The sequence below is a fragment of the Balaenoptera physalus genome (genome assembly GCF_965194825.1).
Source record: "Balaenoptera physalus genome assembly, chromosome: 12".
Classification (NCBI taxonomy): Eukaryota; Metazoa; Chordata; class Mammalia; order Artiodactyla; family Balaenopteridae; genus Balaenoptera; species Balaenoptera physalus.
Window position 1 is genome coordinate 75,535,797 of NC_138897.1, and position 19,112 is coordinate 75,554,908.

Genomic DNA, 19,112 nt, shown 5'->3' on the forward strand with positions numbered 1-19,112 from the left:
GGGAGGGCTGTGTGTCCTGGAACCTATCCCCCTCAGATACTGAAGGACGAATGTATTTAGTAGTGGATTATAGTAGAGCAGCAATTCTCAAAGTCTTTGGTCTGAGGAGCTCTTTTTACATTCTTGACTTATTGAGGGCCCCAAAGAGCTTTTGTTTATGTAGGGTGTGTCTGTCTGTATTTACTGTATTAGAAGTTAAAGCTGAGAAATCTTTAAAATGTTCATTAATTCATTTAAAAATAACAATAACCAATTAAATGTTACCATAACATTTTTTATGAAAATTAACTTTTTCCTCATCCGACAATAATTAATGTAAAAGAGTAGCATTGATTTTTACAGTTTTTAAAAAATGTTTGGCTTAATAGATGATAGCTGGATTCTCATACCTACTTCTACATCCAATTTGTTACAGTATGTGTTTTTGAAATAAATGAAGTAAATCCAGCCTCACAGAGATACATAGTTAGAAAAAGGAAGAGTATTTTAATAGTTTTTCCAGGTAGTTGTGTGTATTCTTCTATTATACTACATCAGAACTTGACAAGTATCAGTTCTTTTTTATAAATTTATTTATTTATTTATTTATTTTTAGCTGCATTGGGTCTTTGCTGTGCACGGGCTTTCTCTAGTTGTGGCGAGCGGGGGCTACTCTTCGTTGTGGTGCATGGGCTTATGATCGCGGTGGCTTCTCTTGCTGCGGAGCACCGGCTCTAGGCGTGCGGGCTTCAGTAGCTGTGGCTCTCCGGCTCTAGAGCGCAGGCTCAGTAGTTGTGGCCCATGGGCTTAGTTGCTCCACGGCATGTGGAATCTTCCCAGACCAGGGCTCAAACCCGTGTCTCCTGCCTTGGCAGGCGGATTCTTAACCACTGCGCCACCAGGGAAGCCCCGACAAGTATCAGTTCTTTGAAGGTTAGTTGCAGTGTGGAATCTGAAGCCATATCAGTGAACTTTTTGTATTATGTTAAAACCATAGGTCTGTCTTGCACTTTAAATTAACCTTTTATCCATGCATAATTTTGTAACATCAAGAATAGGTCATTTTGAAAATAATGAGGAATGAGAAAATAACGAGTAATGCAGATCTTCCAAATGTAGACATACTTCGCGATAAAATTTCTTTAAAAAATCACCCTTGGGGACTTCCCTGGTGGAGCAGTGGTTAAAAATCCGCCTGCCAATTCAGGGGATATGGGTTTGATCCCTGGTCTGGGAAGTTCCCACATGCCGCAGAGCAGTTAAGCCTGTGTGTCACAACTCCTGAGCCTGTGCTCTAGAGCCCGTGAGCCACAACTACTGAGCCCGGGTGCCACGACTACTGAAGCCCGCGCGCCTAGAGCCCATGCTCCACAACAGGAGAAGCCACCACAATGAGAAGCCCGCGCACCGCAACAAAGAGTAGCCCCCACTCTCCGCAACTAGAGAGAAAGCCCGCATGCAGCAATGCAGACAAAAACAAACAAAAAACCTTGAGTATTGTTTGTTTATAGATAGGATTTTTCTTTCTTTGAGATTAAAAAATTGTTAGAAGTGTGATAAGTAGCATGTGTGGAAATGTCCAGTAACTAGTGGTTGTATTTCTCACTGGTGCTGTCAGTTTAACATGATACGGTTTTGCTCATATAAAATTTGCTGTGTAAACAGATTCCATCATAATATACAGTCAGACTTTCCAACAGATTGCTTTTTTCCCCCTGCCCTGGTCTTCCTATACCATAAAAATTCATAATGTAAAAGACTACTTTTTAATATAAATTATAATTAGTTCAATTCAGGTGCCATTTAGATTATAATTTATTGCTTCTTTGAAATTGCCTTAATGGAAATAAATCTAATTTGTAATATAAAGCAGATTATGCTAGGGGTAGTGGTTCACACATGTTTTCAGTTTGAGAATTCACTTCTTAAGTTTACATTAAAAAGAAAAAAACTTTCTGTTATGGAAAGTTCACATATAACCAAAGTAGACACAGCGGTATAGTGAACTCTCACTTAAAAGTTGCATGAATTATCCCTCATGGACAGTTCTGTTTCATTTATGCCCCATTCCCTTCCCTCTCCAGTTATTTTGAAGCAAATTCCAGATGTGAGTCACATCATTTCATTTTTATATAATGCACAATGTATCTTTCAAAAATAAGAATTGAAGGTTATAACTTAAGAGAAAACAGCCACTGTATCTTGGTTTCTCCTAAAAGTAATATACTAACAACTTATTAGTGCTTAATAGAAATGTTCTTAACTTCTTTGACTTTTTTTTTTTGGCATTGGTGTGTTCTCCGTCTAAAGGCGCCGAATGTATTAGATGGAACACTTTTGGGGGTGAATATTTTTTCATTGAGCTTTCTGCCAGTTCACCTTGGTCACTGGACTCTCACTGTTATTATGCTCCTAGACATGGCAGAAAAACCCAATATGGATGAGTAGGAGCTTTGAAATTATTTAAACATTTGGGTTTTTCCAGGATGAAGAGACTCAGCACAGCCTTGAGTGCATCCAGGCCAATCAGATCTTTCCCAGGAAGCAGCTGATCCGGGAGGATGAGAATCTTCAGGTAATTTCAGGCCACTTTTGATTGTGAAATAAGTATTAAGCATCATAGTAACAATGTAGCAGAGCTAATGGATTGAAGTAATGTACTATATATAGGAAAATATGTATTAGAAAAATATATATTTTCCTCAGCCATACACATAATAGAAATGTAAGCTGGAAAACATCTCTCCTTTTAGAAAGACTTTTTTTCCTGAGAATTCACTGAGATGATCATCTCTGTGTCATTCCTTCTGTAGTCTAGAATATGAATAACTAGGTTTTATGAATCTTGAATGTTGTGGGTATAAACCCATCCTCTTTAGGTCCCTTACCCATTTATGTACTGTTTTTGAGTGACAGTGTTTATCATCCATTCACCTGACCCATGTTTGAACACTTTGCTTTACTGCTTCAAAACTCTGAAGGGTTTCTTCTTCCATTTTGAAGGTTCCTTTCCTTGAACTTCATGGAGAGAGCACAGAGTATGTGGGCCGTGCTGAGGATGCCATCATTGCCCTTTCTAATTACAGACTTCACATCAAGTTCAAGGAGTCTCTTGTTAATGTAAGTGTTTCTCAACTGTTCTCCCACTAAAGTAGATGGAGAAAGGAAGTATTCAATAAAAAAACTTGTTAATGTTCTCAAAGAGAGGAGTGTTATATGGGGTTTGGTTTGAAAACCTTGTGTGCTCTGCTTTTCTCTTACTTAATTTAAGCACTCAGGGACACTAGGTTAGCAAGCAACTCTTGTGCTTGATTTAAAATGATACATGTAGTTGTCAGCTAAGGTGTCCATTGTCTAGTAACACTGCATGATTCGCAGTAGGTAATGATGTACCATTAAGCTTTGTAAGGTTGCAAAGGCTGTGTAGGCTTTTATTCCTCAATTTTTAGTAGTTGCTGACTGCCTCAGTTGAGAGAATTTCCTGGACCTTAATGTCAAATGTTGAGTTGTACTTTGAGCTCAGTGCAGACTTCTGTTATAGGATGAAGTTATTCTAATGGCTCCTTAGTGGTATAAGTATAGATGTCAAGTACAGTGTGTATTTGCATAATGGACTATACATTGCTGAAGAGAAGGAAGGCTCTCAATTTTCGAGTGCATTTACCCTTTTCAATTATGAGGGTATTCTCAGTGAACTGGTTCTTCCAGCACACTTGCCATCATTAATAGTTTTCAATAAACGTGCCTTTCACCGCAAAAATGTGAAGGTTCATGTATTTTAACCAAATGAATGCCTTCTTCCTTCCTCACTGGACCGTATTGTGGCTTTCTGCACTTTGGTTCTAGCACAAAGAAGTGTATTATGACATCTTATAAAAGCTCAGGACTGTACTTTCATTCAGATTGTGTGTTTTGGGGTTCATTTGGGGATTCTTAGAAAAAGTTTACTCAGCCATCCGGAAGTTACCCAATTCCTTCATCATATTTTTCCCTTGTCAAGACTCAAATGGCTGACATTTTCTTTGTGGTTGGCATTTATTATTTTAGTATTTATTATTATTCTTTGTAGTTAAGCATTTACATCCAGGAATCATTGTGGCCTGAATTCCTCCTGGTTTCTAGATTTGGGCTATGATCATATCTGTTATGTTAGTTTTCTGCCTATCAGCTAAAATACACACTGGATTCATCAAGGAAAGAGGCATGTTGTGCTTTCTTACCATATAGCACTGTATTCAGAAGGGCCCATTTGGAATTGGGTGGCCGTGATAGGAGGGGACAGGATTGAATCTCCTATAACATTCCAGCAACCAGGAGTTTCCTACCAGCTACTGTGGAAATAATGACAGTAATAATTAGTAGAATTGCCCAATTTAATTTTGTGTTTAAACTGTGTTTAAATGTCTAGAATTGATGGAATTGTAATTAAATTGCATGTAGAGATAATTTAGTTTCATATCATTGCATTTTTCCATACAGTCCTCTGTCTCTCAGCTTTTTGGTTTATGGCGAAGTATTTCAGAGACTATTTTTAGATCTATTTGGGAATATGGTCTATTGGAGAGAAAGCATGGATTTGATCATGTCATTCACCAGCCTGAAGCCCTTCAGTGTTTCTTAACTACTTCTAAGATGAAATTACTTAGCATGGTATGATCCTTGGTCCCTGACAGCTTTTCTGTATCCCTCTTTTTCCCCTTCTTCCTTTTGTATTGGTAAAACCACCCTCCTTGGAATCTCAGACATACTTTACACCTCTGAGTTCTCTCTTCTCCTACCCAGGGAACTTCTCTTCATCTGTCAAAACCCAGTTCAGGTGATAAATTCTGCTGTGAAGCCTTTCTCAATCCCAGTTCCCTCCCTGACAGTTTATTACCCTCTCTTCTGGCTTCTTCTGTATCTTGAACATACCTTTACAACATTTACCAGATATGCTGTAATTTTTTGTTTATTCATCTTTGTATCTTCAGAATCCAACATGTTTACTGGTGCCATGGTATTCAGTAAATACTAAAGTGAATTGAAGTTAATAGGGGTTTGAAATTGATATTAGACCATTTTTAAACCCCCTTTGGGTTTAAAGTTCATTTTAAAACATACTTCTGTGTAAATACGCCTGTGTCATCTTGTCTCTTAACAGTAGCTGTATGAGTAGGTTGTTTACTGGAATTGTTGGTCCCCCATTGTGACTGAGACACAGTGCTTAAGAAAACTTACCCCTGTTCTTACTTTTGACCCATTTCTTCACCTAAAAGTGCTTTCCATTTAGCATTATAACCCTCTAAGGCATAGAGCCTGCATGTCACGTTTTAAAAAGCCCAAGATAATGGTTTTGCACAGAAAAATGGTTGTGCAAAAGTATTTTGGCGTTGCAGTGACTTTAAACATTTCAGATTGAGAGCGACTAGGACTTCTTCATACAAATAAGTTAATCACATCACAGTTAGTGCTAAGGTTCCTAAAACCTGTGGTTACTCCAGGAAACGGTGGCTCCTCCTACACTAGGTCCTCCCTCAGCAGATGAGTATTTCAGTAAAATCTGTGAGATTAAGAGACCTCCCCCTTTAAAGGTTATTATATCTAAATCAAACATAAATCAACCATCACCCAGATGTGCCAGTATATATTGTGACATGCTCCAGTTCGCATCATTTTGTATGCTTTTAAATCAACACACATCATTTTGTATGCTTTTGAATCAACACATTTAGCACTTTAGAAAATGACTTACTACTATCAAGCTTTAAATAGCTACCTGATAATCATATATTCTCTGTTAATTTCACAGCAGCACTGAGATACATCATTACTTTAATGCACACACATTCACTGGGTATCAAGTTTCCAGTTTCTAGGGTAAAGAACCTCTGTAGTACAGTTCAGTTGTATTTAAGGTACGAATTGCTCCCATTCTCTGCTTTTCCCAAACTGTATTTTTACATATGTACAGGTATTTGCTCAACTAATTTATAAACAAGTAAGTGTTCAAGTGGAGTTCATGAAATTTTTAAACAATTCTTGTTGTGTAATTCAATAGACCACCTCTCAATCTGCTGCTTCTGCAATCCCAGTAAGTAGCATGAGAATTCTAGGCGGTTGTTGCACCTGTGCTTGGAACAAACTGGTTTTGAGTGTCAGATGCTCACCTTGCATATCAGCAAAGTGTGTCATCTCTGCATGAGTCCCTTCCCTCATATTAGACAAAGTTCAAGTGGTTTCCTATATGAGGACAATTTGTGCGGTGGGGATAAAGCCACACAGTTTAAACATAAGCGGGTGGAATTGTGACCTTCAAAAAATGTAAACTGAATTTCAACCAGAAATAATTTGTAAAGTCAACATGAGTATTTAAAAGGACATTAAAACTCCATTTCCAGACTGCTCTGTTAATGCTTCTTAGGAACAAGCTGGAAGTATACTTGGGAACACTTTCTTTAGCATTTTCCTAGATTCTTTCCATTGCCTAACTATTGTACATCAAAAATCTTCATTCCCCAAGCATCAAAAGGAGGTTATTGTTAACAATGCACTTTGGCCTTAGCATTCATAAATCAGAAGAGGCTTCTGAAACCAGTGCTGGAAGAGTATCTTGAAATACCACAGGTGAGCAATAAAGAGTTTGGGTCTTTAACCTGTGACAGTCTTCTTCCTCTGACTGGTTTTTAAGTCATAAGAGTTAGAGCCCAGATATTCCGGTGTGTTACAGATTTTAGGTTAAGACTCATTACATTATTTTTTACTCTGCTACTGCCAGTTTTACTTCACATGTGTATGCAAGATTAGTACTTCCCATTCATGCTATAAAAAGGGCATTTGTTTTTAAAAGGTATACATTATCCCACTTTTAAATTCTGGTGCTTAAAAAATAATTCACACACACACCCCCACCCACCCAGAATGAATTATGGTAAATATAGTAGGATATGATGATATAAAATTCCCTCTGGAATGACACAGTACTGTGGGTCTTTTATACTTGTGCATGTCTATTAAATTTTTAAACTGCCGCTCTTCTGCTTTTTTGGATTGATGCTCTTATGAGTTTTGGTGTACATGATATAACTTTTGACCTTTTGAGGAATTGATTAACAGCACTGAGTGTGTTTGATGTATTTTGCGCATGAGTTTGGTGGGTTTTATAAGAGGAAAAACACTGTAATGGGAGATAGAATTGCCTGGGAGGTAGAAGGCAGAGGAGAAAGGAGCAAAAAGAAAATGAGATGCTACAAAACACTGAATCAGTGGGTAAGAGAGGATTTGAATGTGACTTTAGATTTCTTCGAATTGCCTCTAAGGAATCTTGGTTTACATTCTGTTTTCCTCTTGAAGATCCCTGGTGAAGAGGCTACTACTTAATTGTGAAAGAAAAACTAAAGTAGAGCTCACACAGAAGGGAAGGGCATCTTAGAGGAAGAAAGAAAGGAGTACCATATGTAATGGAAGGACCCTGAGCTAGAGGACAGCCATGGATTCTGGTCCTGACTTGCCACTAGCTTTAGTGTAGTGGCTTAACCTTCCTGGGCTATAAAATGGTCTGGCTCTTGTGCCTGTAATTCTTTGTTATGAGGTTGAATATTGGGTATGTCTAGTTACGGAAATGGTAAGAGATCCTCCTAATATGTGATGAAAGTTGAGAAACCTAAATCAGTGAACTTGCCTTTAAAAAAGTACAGAACCTTATTATGTTTTGGTTGGGTGTATGAAGAGGAAAAGAAGCCTATCTCTGCCTTTTTAGAAGAGGAGGCAGTCTGGGGGCAGGGGTGCATTGAAGAGTAACATTGAGGTGAAACGGGAAGAAAAAAGGGAGATACTCATTTGATATAAAATCACGTATTTCTCTTTTAGGTCCTTGTTCTTGCTGCATATTAAACTTCCTTGCATATGACAATCTGCATGATTATTAAAATCTGTTTTCTGTGTCTATGACTTGAGTACACATGGTTGTTTCTGGTGACTTGCTAGTATCTGTATACTAGCAACCAACATTTTTATCCTTATTCCTTAAATTTGCAGTGTTAAAATACATGAAAATTTGTATATTGAAAGCATTTAGGTAGCAGGTGTTTTGCATGCTCTGAGGTGTTGCATATTTGTATTTTGGAAGTCTGGACATAGGCTCTTGGGCTCTAGTCCAATAGTAGGGATGTAAAACTTACCTGTTCTTTGTAGCAAAATAGCACAGACTGGTCCACTCCCTCCAGCAGCTGCTAATAGCGTTAGTTGGTTTTCAAGTTTTCTAGCTATAAGGAAAGGTGATAGAAGGGGATCTGGGATGCCAGTGACTGCTGAGAGAGCACGTGGATTTGTAAAGCTCACTTCTCACTCTACCCCAGGCTCTTTCCCATTCCCTGTCCCTGGGACTTCCTAAGTTGTGACCATCCGAGGTTGAGAAAGCAAAGGCTTGTGTCATGTAGGAAGGTTGGAAGGTTGTCCAAGGAAGTCAGGAAGCATGCAAAATTTGGCTGGTAAAATTTTAGAAAATTGAGATAAGAACTCAGGCCTCTTAATTGCCAGTCTGGCAGCTCTTGTTTGTTTGTTTGTTTGTTTGTTTTGTGTGTGTGGGGGGGGAGGGAGAAGGGGGTTGTAGGTTTAAAAACAAAGAAACCCAACATGAATCTGTTATAGGATACCCAGAGGACTGGCCTGAGAACAAATCAGTGTCCTCTTCTGATCTCTTAATCTCCTATTACTTCTTCATAATTTATCCCCACTGATACATTGTTGGGGTTTTTTTCCTTCTTAGACGTACAGGTCTTGAAAGAATTTTTAGCTGCATCAACTCCAGTTTCTCACGGCACCTTGGGGTTAAGGAGTTAAACAAAAACAGAGGGCCAAAGCTCCTTTTTTTTCTCAGAACACAGGCAAGAATTCTTAGCCTTTCTCTTACTTCTGGTCCTATTATAAGTGTAAGGGAAATTTTGTTGATTAATCAAGAAGGCTCTAGTCCTGAGGTAGAACTCCCAACCATTACCTGAGTAGTATTATTTTGCTTTCTTACCCTTTTTAATCCCTGCCCCAGTTTGCTTGTTTATTTGTTTGTTTGTCTAAGATGTCTGGCATTGGGCTTCTTTTTGATCTCCACATCCTTGTTCTGAGAGTTCTCAGCTGACTCTGGCAACTGCATGATGGGGCAGCGTTTGCTGGAAGCCTGTTTCTGAAACTGGCTCAGCTAACAGGAGGGCCACCCTGTGCAGGCAGCACTCTCTTGTTTCTGTCTGTTGGAAGAGACTGCCTCCTTCTCATGCAAATCATGAACTGTTGGAATGCTCCTTGCAACTCCCAGAGCCACATTTTGGTTGGGCTTGATACAGTGTAAAAAGACCCTTTTCCAATGAGTGAGAGTATCTACTGTTATTTTTACCAGGCTCTCTTTAGAAGTTTTGGAAATTGCTTTTTGAAGCCAGGGGTTGAATCAGGATAAGATGAGGGACAGAGGGAGGATTCTAACAACCGCTTAAGGATTTGTCACCCTGTTCAGATGCTTTCCCTCCTGTCTGCCTGCCTTCTTTGATCCCTCTCCACTGTCATACTTATCCTGTGTTCAGTAGTCTGCTGACCAGATTGGCAGGGAAAGAACCATCCCAGCTTACTCATACCTTGAGCCCCACGTGGCAAACAGGGCTCCTCAGCTTGTCTTTTTTCTTTTTTTCTTTTTTTTGGCTGCGTTGGGTCTTCGTTGCTGCATGTGGGCTTTCTTTTCTCAAGTCGTGGAGAGCGGGGGCTACTCTTCGTTGCAGTGCGTGGGCTTCTCATTGCGGTGACTTCTCTTGTTGCAGAGCACGGGCTCTAGGTGCACGGGCTTCAGTAGTTGTGGCACGCTGGTTCAGTAGTTGTGGCTCGTGGGCTCTAGAGTGCAGGCTCAGTAGTTGTGGTGCATGGGCTTAGTTGCTCCATGGCATGTGGGATCTTCCTGGACCAGGGCTTGAACCTGTGTCCCCTGCATTGGCAGGTGGATTCTTAACCACTGTGCCACCAGGGAAGTCCCCTCAGCTTGTCTTTTGAAGCAAATTAGACCTAGCTAATTAAGCCACTGTGAGACCTGCTCCCTTCTCCTCGATACCTAGCCTACTGAGCAGAGAGCCTGACCCGCAGCTCTGTCTACTCTCTTGTCTTTTTTGTCCAACCTGCAGGCAGTTCAGACCTCCAGTCTTTTTCAAGATTCTCCTTTGCTAACACAAAGCCACAAGCCCACCTTGTCATTTGGGGCAAGTGACAAGTGTAGTCCCACTAGCCTCTTGATCTGCAGCTCTTTTCTGTCAACAAGACAGGATAACTATTCTGGTTCCCTTTGGCTTCTGTGTCATCACAAATCACAGCTAGCTCTAACCTTGTAAAGTAGTACTTTGAGAGATGAGTTTGAAAATTTGTTGCCAGAGAGATGGCGTATTTCCCTGTTCTTCCAGATGTGGTGCCTCCTCTTTATTTGTTATCTTTGTGCTATGACATGACTTAAGGGCACTGATTAGAGATTGAGAAAGGGAAACCCTCAATCAGCCAGGAAATCACTTGAGTGCTATTGATTTAGATGAATGTGCAGTTCTGTGCTTCTTTCTCCTGCAGAGCTTTCCAATCACTCTTGCTGGACACACTGAAGAACTGCAGGGTCAATACCTTTTTGACTAAGGGAACTTCATCTTTTTTTAATTGCAGGTTCCATTACAGCTTATAGAAAGTGTTGAATGCCGAGATATATTTCAGCTTCATTTGACTTGCAAAGACTGCAAAGTTATCAGGTATGTGATGAGTTTATGCTGTTGTTTAGTGTGGAAAATACTTCTTAAAGGATGGATTCATGATTTGATAACAGAAAAACAGCTTTTGAGGGTCAGCCTAGTTAGGAGTATTTTCGGAGTAGTTAGTCCCTGAAATATTTTATCTTTAGCCTACTTTGCTATTGGAAAGGTGTTTTTTATTTTTTATTTGGACATGATTTTAAATTTACAAAACAGGTACAAACATAAAAATAGTAAAGAGCACTAGTATTGTTAACATTTTACCTTATTTGCTTCATCGTTTGCAGGGGGCGTGTGTGTGCGTGTGTGTGTGTGTGCGTGCGCGCGCGCATGCGCTAGTGTGTGAAATTCTTGTTCTGAACCATTTGAAAGTAAGTTACATAATCATGGCTCTTTGCCCTGAAATACTTGTGTGCTTTCTTAAGAATAGGGGTATTTTCTTACATAACCCACAGTATCATTGTCAACTTCACAATTTTACACTCATAATACTTTTTATCCAATCTACTCTCCACGTTCCAGTTTTGTCAGTTGACCTAATAATGCCCTTTATAGCATTCCCCCACCTCGTTCAGAACAGGATCCAGTCAAGGTCACATATTACGTTTAGTTGCCGTGATTCTATAGCTTTCTTTAATCTGAAATGTTTTCCACCACGTTTCTTTATCTTTTATGACATTAACGTTTTGAAGAAAAAATCTTTTATTTATAATAGAAAGTTTCTTATTTTGTGTCCGGTGTTTCCTTGTGATTAAATTGAGGTTGTGCGTTCTCAGCTGGAATACTGTATGTATGAGGTTGTGTCCTTTTCAGGAGATTGTATTACAGCTGGAGGCAAACAGTGTTCATCTGTCCCTTGCTGGTGATGTTAGTTGTGATCACTCTCGCCAAGGAGTCACCCGCTTTCTGTGTAATTTCTATATTTTCTCCCTTGCAACTAATCAACAGTCTGGGAGGCACTTTAAGACACTAGAAATGTCCTGCTTCTCATCACATTTCTCCAGTGTTGGCTTTATCTGATCTAATCTTTACTATAATGGTTGAAAAGTGATGCCTAAAATGCATTTTAAATTTAGTAGCTCTACCAGTTTTTAATTCCCCAAGTTTTTTGCTTTATTTCTTTGACCTATTCTGGAGTGCCAGTAAACATTTTGTGTGGACATATTGATGAGCCACACTGATTGGGACAAGGGAGAGGTTTAAGTGACCTCCTTGGTTTTTTGTTTTTTTTTTTTAACTTTTGTTGGAGTATAGTTGATTCCTCCTTGGTTTTAAGGTAAATATTTAAGTTGCTTTTTAGCAATTGAGATTTGGCTTGCTTTTGATAGATACTGGTTATAACTCACAGTTTTAAAAGGTTGCTTATTAATTACTCAATTTTAGATACTGCGTTTGAAAAGATAAAGTATTTTTTACACTAATTATTTTAACCTCCTAGTTATATATACTGAAAATTGCACTTGATAATAGAACTGTTTTGTTCTCTACATGGTAACATCTGAAAGTTTCAGTGTAATGTATCTTATTTTTGATCTAAAGTTGCTGACTTATTCTAACTGCTAAATAGATAAATTTTGAAATTATTCCCTAATTGGCTAAAAGTACTGTGAACTGTTTTTGAGCTTGCTGTAATATGTCATAACAAAACAAAAAGAACTTCTTTAAACATATTCTTTGAGAAGGGCAACCATAAAGCTTTGGTGGAAGAAGTGGAATAAAACCCCATTCCTGGAAGAGAATGACTACCATTTTACTTTAATAATTGTCAATCTCAGAAGAGATTTTATTACTCTAAAAAAAATAGGTTTTCCACATGTCCAGCTTTCTTCTTCTTGACATTTTTCACCATTGGCTAAAATTTGTTGGACATGTTTTGTTATTATAAATCATAAACATTAGACCACTTCTAGTGCTTTTTTGACTGTTGTTATCATTTCACTGTGAGTAGGCACTCTTGAAATGGTGGCTACCCTTAGGTTTCATTGTCAGCTGTCTTCTGATTACATTTGTACTTGTTTGGCTTTACAAAGGTGTCAGTTCTCAACCTTTGAGCAGTGTCAAGAGTGGCTGAAGAGACTGAACAATGCAATCCGACCACCTGCTAAAATAGAAGATCTCTTCTCATTTGCATACCACGCTTGGTGCATGGAGGTATACGCCAGTGAAAAAGAGCAACATGGAGACCTGTGCAGGCCAGGTAGGCCTTTCTAAAATGTGCAGATGGTGGCTTTATTGAATTACTGCTTGAGATATCTGTAACATGAAATGGGACTCCTAAGCATTCGTGTGTTTAATCAGTGTACTTTTCATGGAGCACGTAGCATTTGCCCATCATTCTTCTAAGCTCAACGGAAGATGTTTCCTACCTTTCAAGGGGAAGGAAAGAACACTAGACTTGGCATCACAATTTACTGGGCCTGACTAAAAACACGTAGGGTATGGGTGTTAGGGAAGCCCAGTGGAAGGGAGCCATGAGCGTTATATACATGTTTGCGAAGACTTCACATTAGAAGTGGCTTTTGAGTAGGCTTTGAAGGTTGAATAAGAGTTCATTGATAACAGACTGGGGAAAAGAACTTTAGACAGAGCAAGTAGCATGAACAAAGGTACAGAAGTGTGAGGTTAGGCCACAGAATAATGGATTACAAAATGGCTTTTTGCTGTGTTTGAATTTCAAGTCATAGATTACCTTTTGTCACCCCTTTCATCTCACAGATGATGAAACAGAGGTCCAGAGAGGCCAGGTGACTTTTCTCAGGACAAATAAAGAAGTTGGGCCTATACTGGAACCCAGGCTTCCTGACTCCTCATGAAATCTTTGTCACACTCACTGTCTTTCTCCCTCAAAAATGGCGTTGACCAAGTTCATGCTGTTTCTCTGTGTGTAGTTTTCTATAAATTGTATGTTGCCGTAAATAGAACTTTGCTGGTCCAGCACCGAATCTTTAATGTGTCCAGCTTGGAAGCAACGTCTTGAATTCCTAAGCAGTGAAACGTTGTGAGCTTCCTTCCAATAAAGTTTACTCTAGAGACTTTTTCCTTTAAACCTCAATTTTCAGTCCTGAACCTTCAATATTAACAATTCTGCCCTGGGTTGTTTTAAACATTGGAGGCTAATCTAGCAATGCTTGGATCCCTTTGTTTCCTGGCTCATTCACTGGTTAAAGCTTTTGGTTCATATATTTAATTAAATTATAGCAAACACAAACATATTTTTAAAGATGCTTTAATATGTACTTTTGTTTGACCCTCATGACCTTGTCAAACAGGCAGGATAGGCTGGTGTTTCTGTTTTGGGAGCCAAAGAAACGGAGACTCAGAGGTAAAACCTGTTGCCAAGTCCCACTGCTAGGCAGTGACAGAGCCAGGACTTGAACCCAGTTCTCAGCTATTGGGAGCTGACTGTTTGGGGTGCTGTGGATACAGAGACGAAAAACAGAGGCACCTGCCCTTGTGGAGCCTCAGGGAAAGCCCCAGGAATCCAAGCTTCCCATAAGCGTGGTCAGCCAGTGGAACCCAAAGTCGTTCACAAGAGTCACCCACACCAACCTTGGAAGGTGATGAGAATGTGCCTTAGCTGTCTCTCACTTCACTCCCTTATCCATTGCATCTTTCTTTTTCCTTCTTTATATGAGATGCCATTGTATTTTAATTTTTTTTGTTTATGGCTCTTTTCAGCTTTTTTTAGTTTTTAAAAAAGTAACGTTTACATGCAATGAAATGCACAAATCTTACATGTATATTTGCTAAGTTTTTAGCCATTATATCTTATTTATTAGATTTTTAATCTCTACCATCTCCTAGGATAATGAAGTTATTGAGTGTATCTTGCTGTATTATGTTATATAAGAACTTTGATTTGTTTACGGCTCTTAACTCCAAAAGGCATTCCCTAGTTTTGGGTTGCCAGTGTTTAGTTAACAAGGCTTGAATTTCTCCTAACCTGTTTCTCTCACAACCACAGACTGAAAATTCCTCATCTTTAGATGATTCCTTATTCCCTTGATAATTTAGTTTCTTTAGGATTTGAGTCAACTCTCAGAATATTCCTAAGATGTGTCAGATCAAAACTTCACTCCTGTCTATTAATTATAGATGGCTTTGTCCTGAGCTGAGATGACTTTGGTCCCCAGGTCTTTCCCTTCTTGAAGATATTTGGTATTCGTTGGCCACCAGGACATCCAATTTCGTGTCTTTTCATGGGTTTGTGATGGATGGAGGCATTTGGGGGTTAGAATACTGATTTAGCAACTAGAAAACCTGAATTCAAACCTGTACTCTACCATTTAATTTTAAAAATAATACTGGGCAAGCCATTTATCCTCTCTGTACTTTAGTTTCTTTTGTTCTTCAAAGTGAGACATTTTTCTTCTTCCTGCCCAAGCTGATCTGGATATTCTGAAGATCAAATCTGTTAATGCTGGAGAGTTCAATTCAGTAAATGTTTGAGTGCCTCCTATGTGCCATGCTTGTGAATACATTTTGGAAATTATGAATATACAAGACGGTGCCATTGTAACTGATAGGAATTTACTCTGAGTAAAGGTTGTATTTTCTTTTCAATATATACATTCCACACTGAAGTCAACCTGCTACAACTCACATGCAATCTTACTGTACTTTAGTGACTTGGTTTGAGTGTGTATATATGTGTATGGCTTTTTCCTTTTATATATTTTCACTGTGGAGTACAGAGGAAAACCTGCTTTTAAAAAATACTGTGGTGGCATTTTTAAAGCCAGTCAACCTAGTTCTTTCGTCTCCACCCAATGTCATTGAGTGTTGGTGGTGGCTACAGCATTACTTACCAATTACGAGCAGACCAGACAACCACATTCTTATAAGTCATCTTTATGTGAGACAGCACTTGAGATATTTCAGAGTCATGCCATTCTGTAATCTGCCCCAACACATGAGACCACAAGCATAGACTCTGAAGGGTGGAAGTTAGTTTAGTCTTTCAGAAGTTAATAAAACCTTTTATGGATTCTTCTCTGCCTAGCCTGTTAAGAGTAGAATGTGTCAGAGAGGGGGGAAATGGGAAAATTACATCATTACCCTGTATTCATATAAATCGTAGTTTCTGACTGTTGAACCTGTCATAGTTAAGCCAGCCATACTGTGGCCACAGCTCTAGGTCTTAATCTGCTTTGGAGAAAGTCACCACATTGCTGTTGGAGTTCATTGTAAAACTCTTGACTCTGCTCTTAGCCCCATTTCAAACTCTAAATAAGAATGGACTGGACTTCCCTGGTGGTACAGTGGTTAAGAATCTGCCTGCCAGTGCAGGGGACACGGGTTTGAGCCCTGGTCCGGAAGATCCCACGTGCCGCAGAGCAACTCAGCCTGTGCACCACAGCTACTGAGCCTGTACTCTAGAGCCTGCGAGCCACAACTACTGAAGCCCGCGCGCCTACAGCCCGTGCTCCGCAAATAGAGAAGCCACTGCAGTGAGAAGCCCGTGCACCGCAACAAAGAGTAGCTCCCGCTCGCCACAACTAGAGAAAGCCTGCGCACAGCACCGAAGACCCAATGCAGCCAAAAATAAAAAATAAATAAAAAATGAACAGGAGAAAATTAAAAAAAAAAAGAATGGACTAAAGCTTAAAGCTTCTCTCCCATATGCTCAGCCTCCTTCTCATTTTAGCTGCCTTCTTGGTGACTGTTCTGTACTTCAGCATTAATCTGGAGTCCTGACAGATGACTGGGCAATTCAGTTGCTATTTAAGTAGCATCAGACCCACATCTCTGACCTCTCTTCTATGATATACCCATTAAGCACATTTTGATTAACTATGAACAGCATGACTCTGGGTCATATACTGTTGTGCAGCTGCCTGTTTCGTATAAAGTAAAAGCCCTTGTCAGCAGAGTCCGTTTTCTGAGTTTAAATGCCGTCCAGTAAGTGTACATCTAGACGACTGTACTGGGACCTTTGTTCATAGAAAAGAAGGATTCTTCCCTCCGTATTTGAAAATCTGGGAGGGCTAGTTCTCACCTTCTCTGACTCTGATACTGTTCTTCCTCACAGTAAGGGCCTGGCCCTTCTATCCCAGGCCTTTAAATTGTGTATAATTGTAGGCTTGAATACTCAGAATCACCAGGAAGCTAGACTTTTGGGGGGAAATTTTTTTTAGACTGCTGGTTGACACTGTGGTTATGATAGAGGGATTTACTGCTTTAAAATTTTTTCATTCTCATTAAAATAAGAATTGCTGGACTGTAGTATAAGAAATACAAAATGTTAAAAAGGGACAGATCCTCATTTGGGGATGGGGGAGGCACACAGGAAGGGTTGAAATGGAAATACAAAGCTAAACAAATAAATTGGGGTATTACAGCATATCTAATGTTGAATCAATGGAGACACGAGAATTCTGAGAGGGGAGTTCTTAAGGGAAATCCAGCAATATATGTGCTTGGCATGCACTTTTCTGGCAGAATAAACACAAGTGAACTTATAACACAGTTTAGCAAAAGCCAGTTGAATTACTCATGTATGTAAGGTCTGCTGCTAAATTTTTTTTTCAAGCAGTGGTTTTCAAACTAGGTTGTGATCCACCAGTAGGTCATGAAATCAAAGTTTTAAGAAATGAAATATGAAATGAAAATTCAGGATAGAAAATATCAATGTATCACACACATAGTAAGGGTGGGTATTTTGTGAAACTTTTAAAAGTAAATATGTCATATTGAATTGTGATGTAAAACATTCTTATTGTGGGTTGTGATGGTCAGTTTCAAAGTTGATGAAGTCACTGCTTTAGAGGATACAAAGATAATTAAAACTCTTCTCAAGGAACTTGAAATAACAGATTTTCTGTGCTCACTACTCAGTATGTATTTCTTTGTGTGTGGCTCAGAATTTCATGCCGGGGATGGTAATTCTAAGCCCTTTCTTGGGCAATTGTTCTATGTAGAAAACTGCCTGAGGAGGAGGGGAAGGAGGTGGAAGAGAAGGAGGTGGGAGAGGAGGGGGGAGGAGGAGGAGGAGGAGGTTCTTGTTGTTATTTTGCCCGTGATTATTTTAAAGTTATAGAAGATCCTATTTAGAGTATCTGTGTGTTTAAGATAGAGGTACTAATGTAAATGACCATTAATTAAAATACCTTTACCTTTTGCAAAGACTTGGAGCTGTATCCCAGGTTGGGGAAAATCTTGGCATTAATTAATGAACTTGGAAGTTGCCATAGTTCTTACGGCTTTTATATTGGGATTAAAAGTGAAAGGTTCCCTGTGTAGAATTAGTGATGCTCACCATTCCTTGCAATTTGTAGACAGCACTCCAATTCAGATAGCTTTTTCCTATTTGGAAGATTATATTGCTTTTAAAACTTTTCCAAAATGGGATAGATTCAGTTGATTATTTCTTCCTGCATCTCTGAACCTCACCTTTTTATAGCTCTCCTTCAGGAAACATTTAATACTTAGTTTAAGCTCAAGAAAACCAGTTTAAATGGGAAGTAGTTTTATAGACTTGTCCTTCATTCAAGTAATTGCTATTTCGTATTCTGAAGCTCTTCTCCCAGGGAGAGCAAAGCTTTGATCACCAGTGCTGGCTGTTTTGTGCTTTTGTTACTGTAGTTTCTCCCAGCCCCCACCAGTATTTATTTTACAACCTATAATACTGTATGTTAGAGGTACTGCTTAATGGTTTGTTTCGTTGTTGTTGTTTATTTGCTTTTTATAAAATTACTGCTCTAGGACTGTTTTCAAGGAAGGAAGTTATTTCAGATTTAATGACTTTTATGTTCGGTTCATTTCTGCCTTTGTTGCTCGCTGTCTTGAAGAAGCAGCCAAATTCATTAGGGCAAATGTAGGCAGTTATACTTGTTTGGGTGGATGTTTGTACAAATGCTCAGCACTGTAGTTACTAGTGTGGTGTTTCTTGAGATTCCTGGGTACTGGCAGTTAAAAGTCCCATGATCTTTTAATTGCAATTCTGTAATCTGTAAGGTTCTGAAAATCAAAAGATTTTTATTTTATTTGGTAGTTTGACTTGATCTGAACTAACTATTTGTTGCTTTATTTATCCCATTTAGTGTGAATTATCCATGCATTTCACTGTAAAGATGTTAATGTTTGGTTAATGCTGTTGATATCATTAACCCAGTATTATTATACATGCACACCTTAAAATCCAGAAAATTCAGGTTCTGAAATCTGGCCCAAAGGGTTTCTCATGAGGAGTTATAGGTCTGTACTACTCTTCTTGATGAACTTGTTGATTTTATTTCTTATGTATACCATCAGTCTCAGTGTGGAAATGGGAAAGTAGCCAGTATAGGGATAAGAACATGGGTTTTGAGATGAGACAGACCTGCCATAATAATCACCTCAGTCTCAGTTTTGTCCTCTGTAAAATGAGCCCAGTGATACTACTCTCAAATTTGATAGTAG

The 19,112-nt window shown here is 39.0% G+C and overlaps 1 protein-coding gene across 1 annotated transcript in view; it reads left to right on the forward strand.

Annotated features, from left to right (window-relative positions):
- The window catches only part of MTMR3 (myotubularin related protein 3), a 133,123-nt gene that overhangs the window by 87,195 nt on the left and 26,816 nt on the right, over positions 1–19,112 (forward strand). Inside the window, 4 exon segments of the mRNA XM_082417321.1 lie at positions 2,465–2,554; positions 2,983–3,099; positions 10,630–10,712; positions 12,743–12,909. Coding sequence (XP_082273447.1) covers positions 2,465–2,554; positions 2,983–3,099; positions 10,630–10,712; positions 12,743–12,909 — 457 coding nt within the window.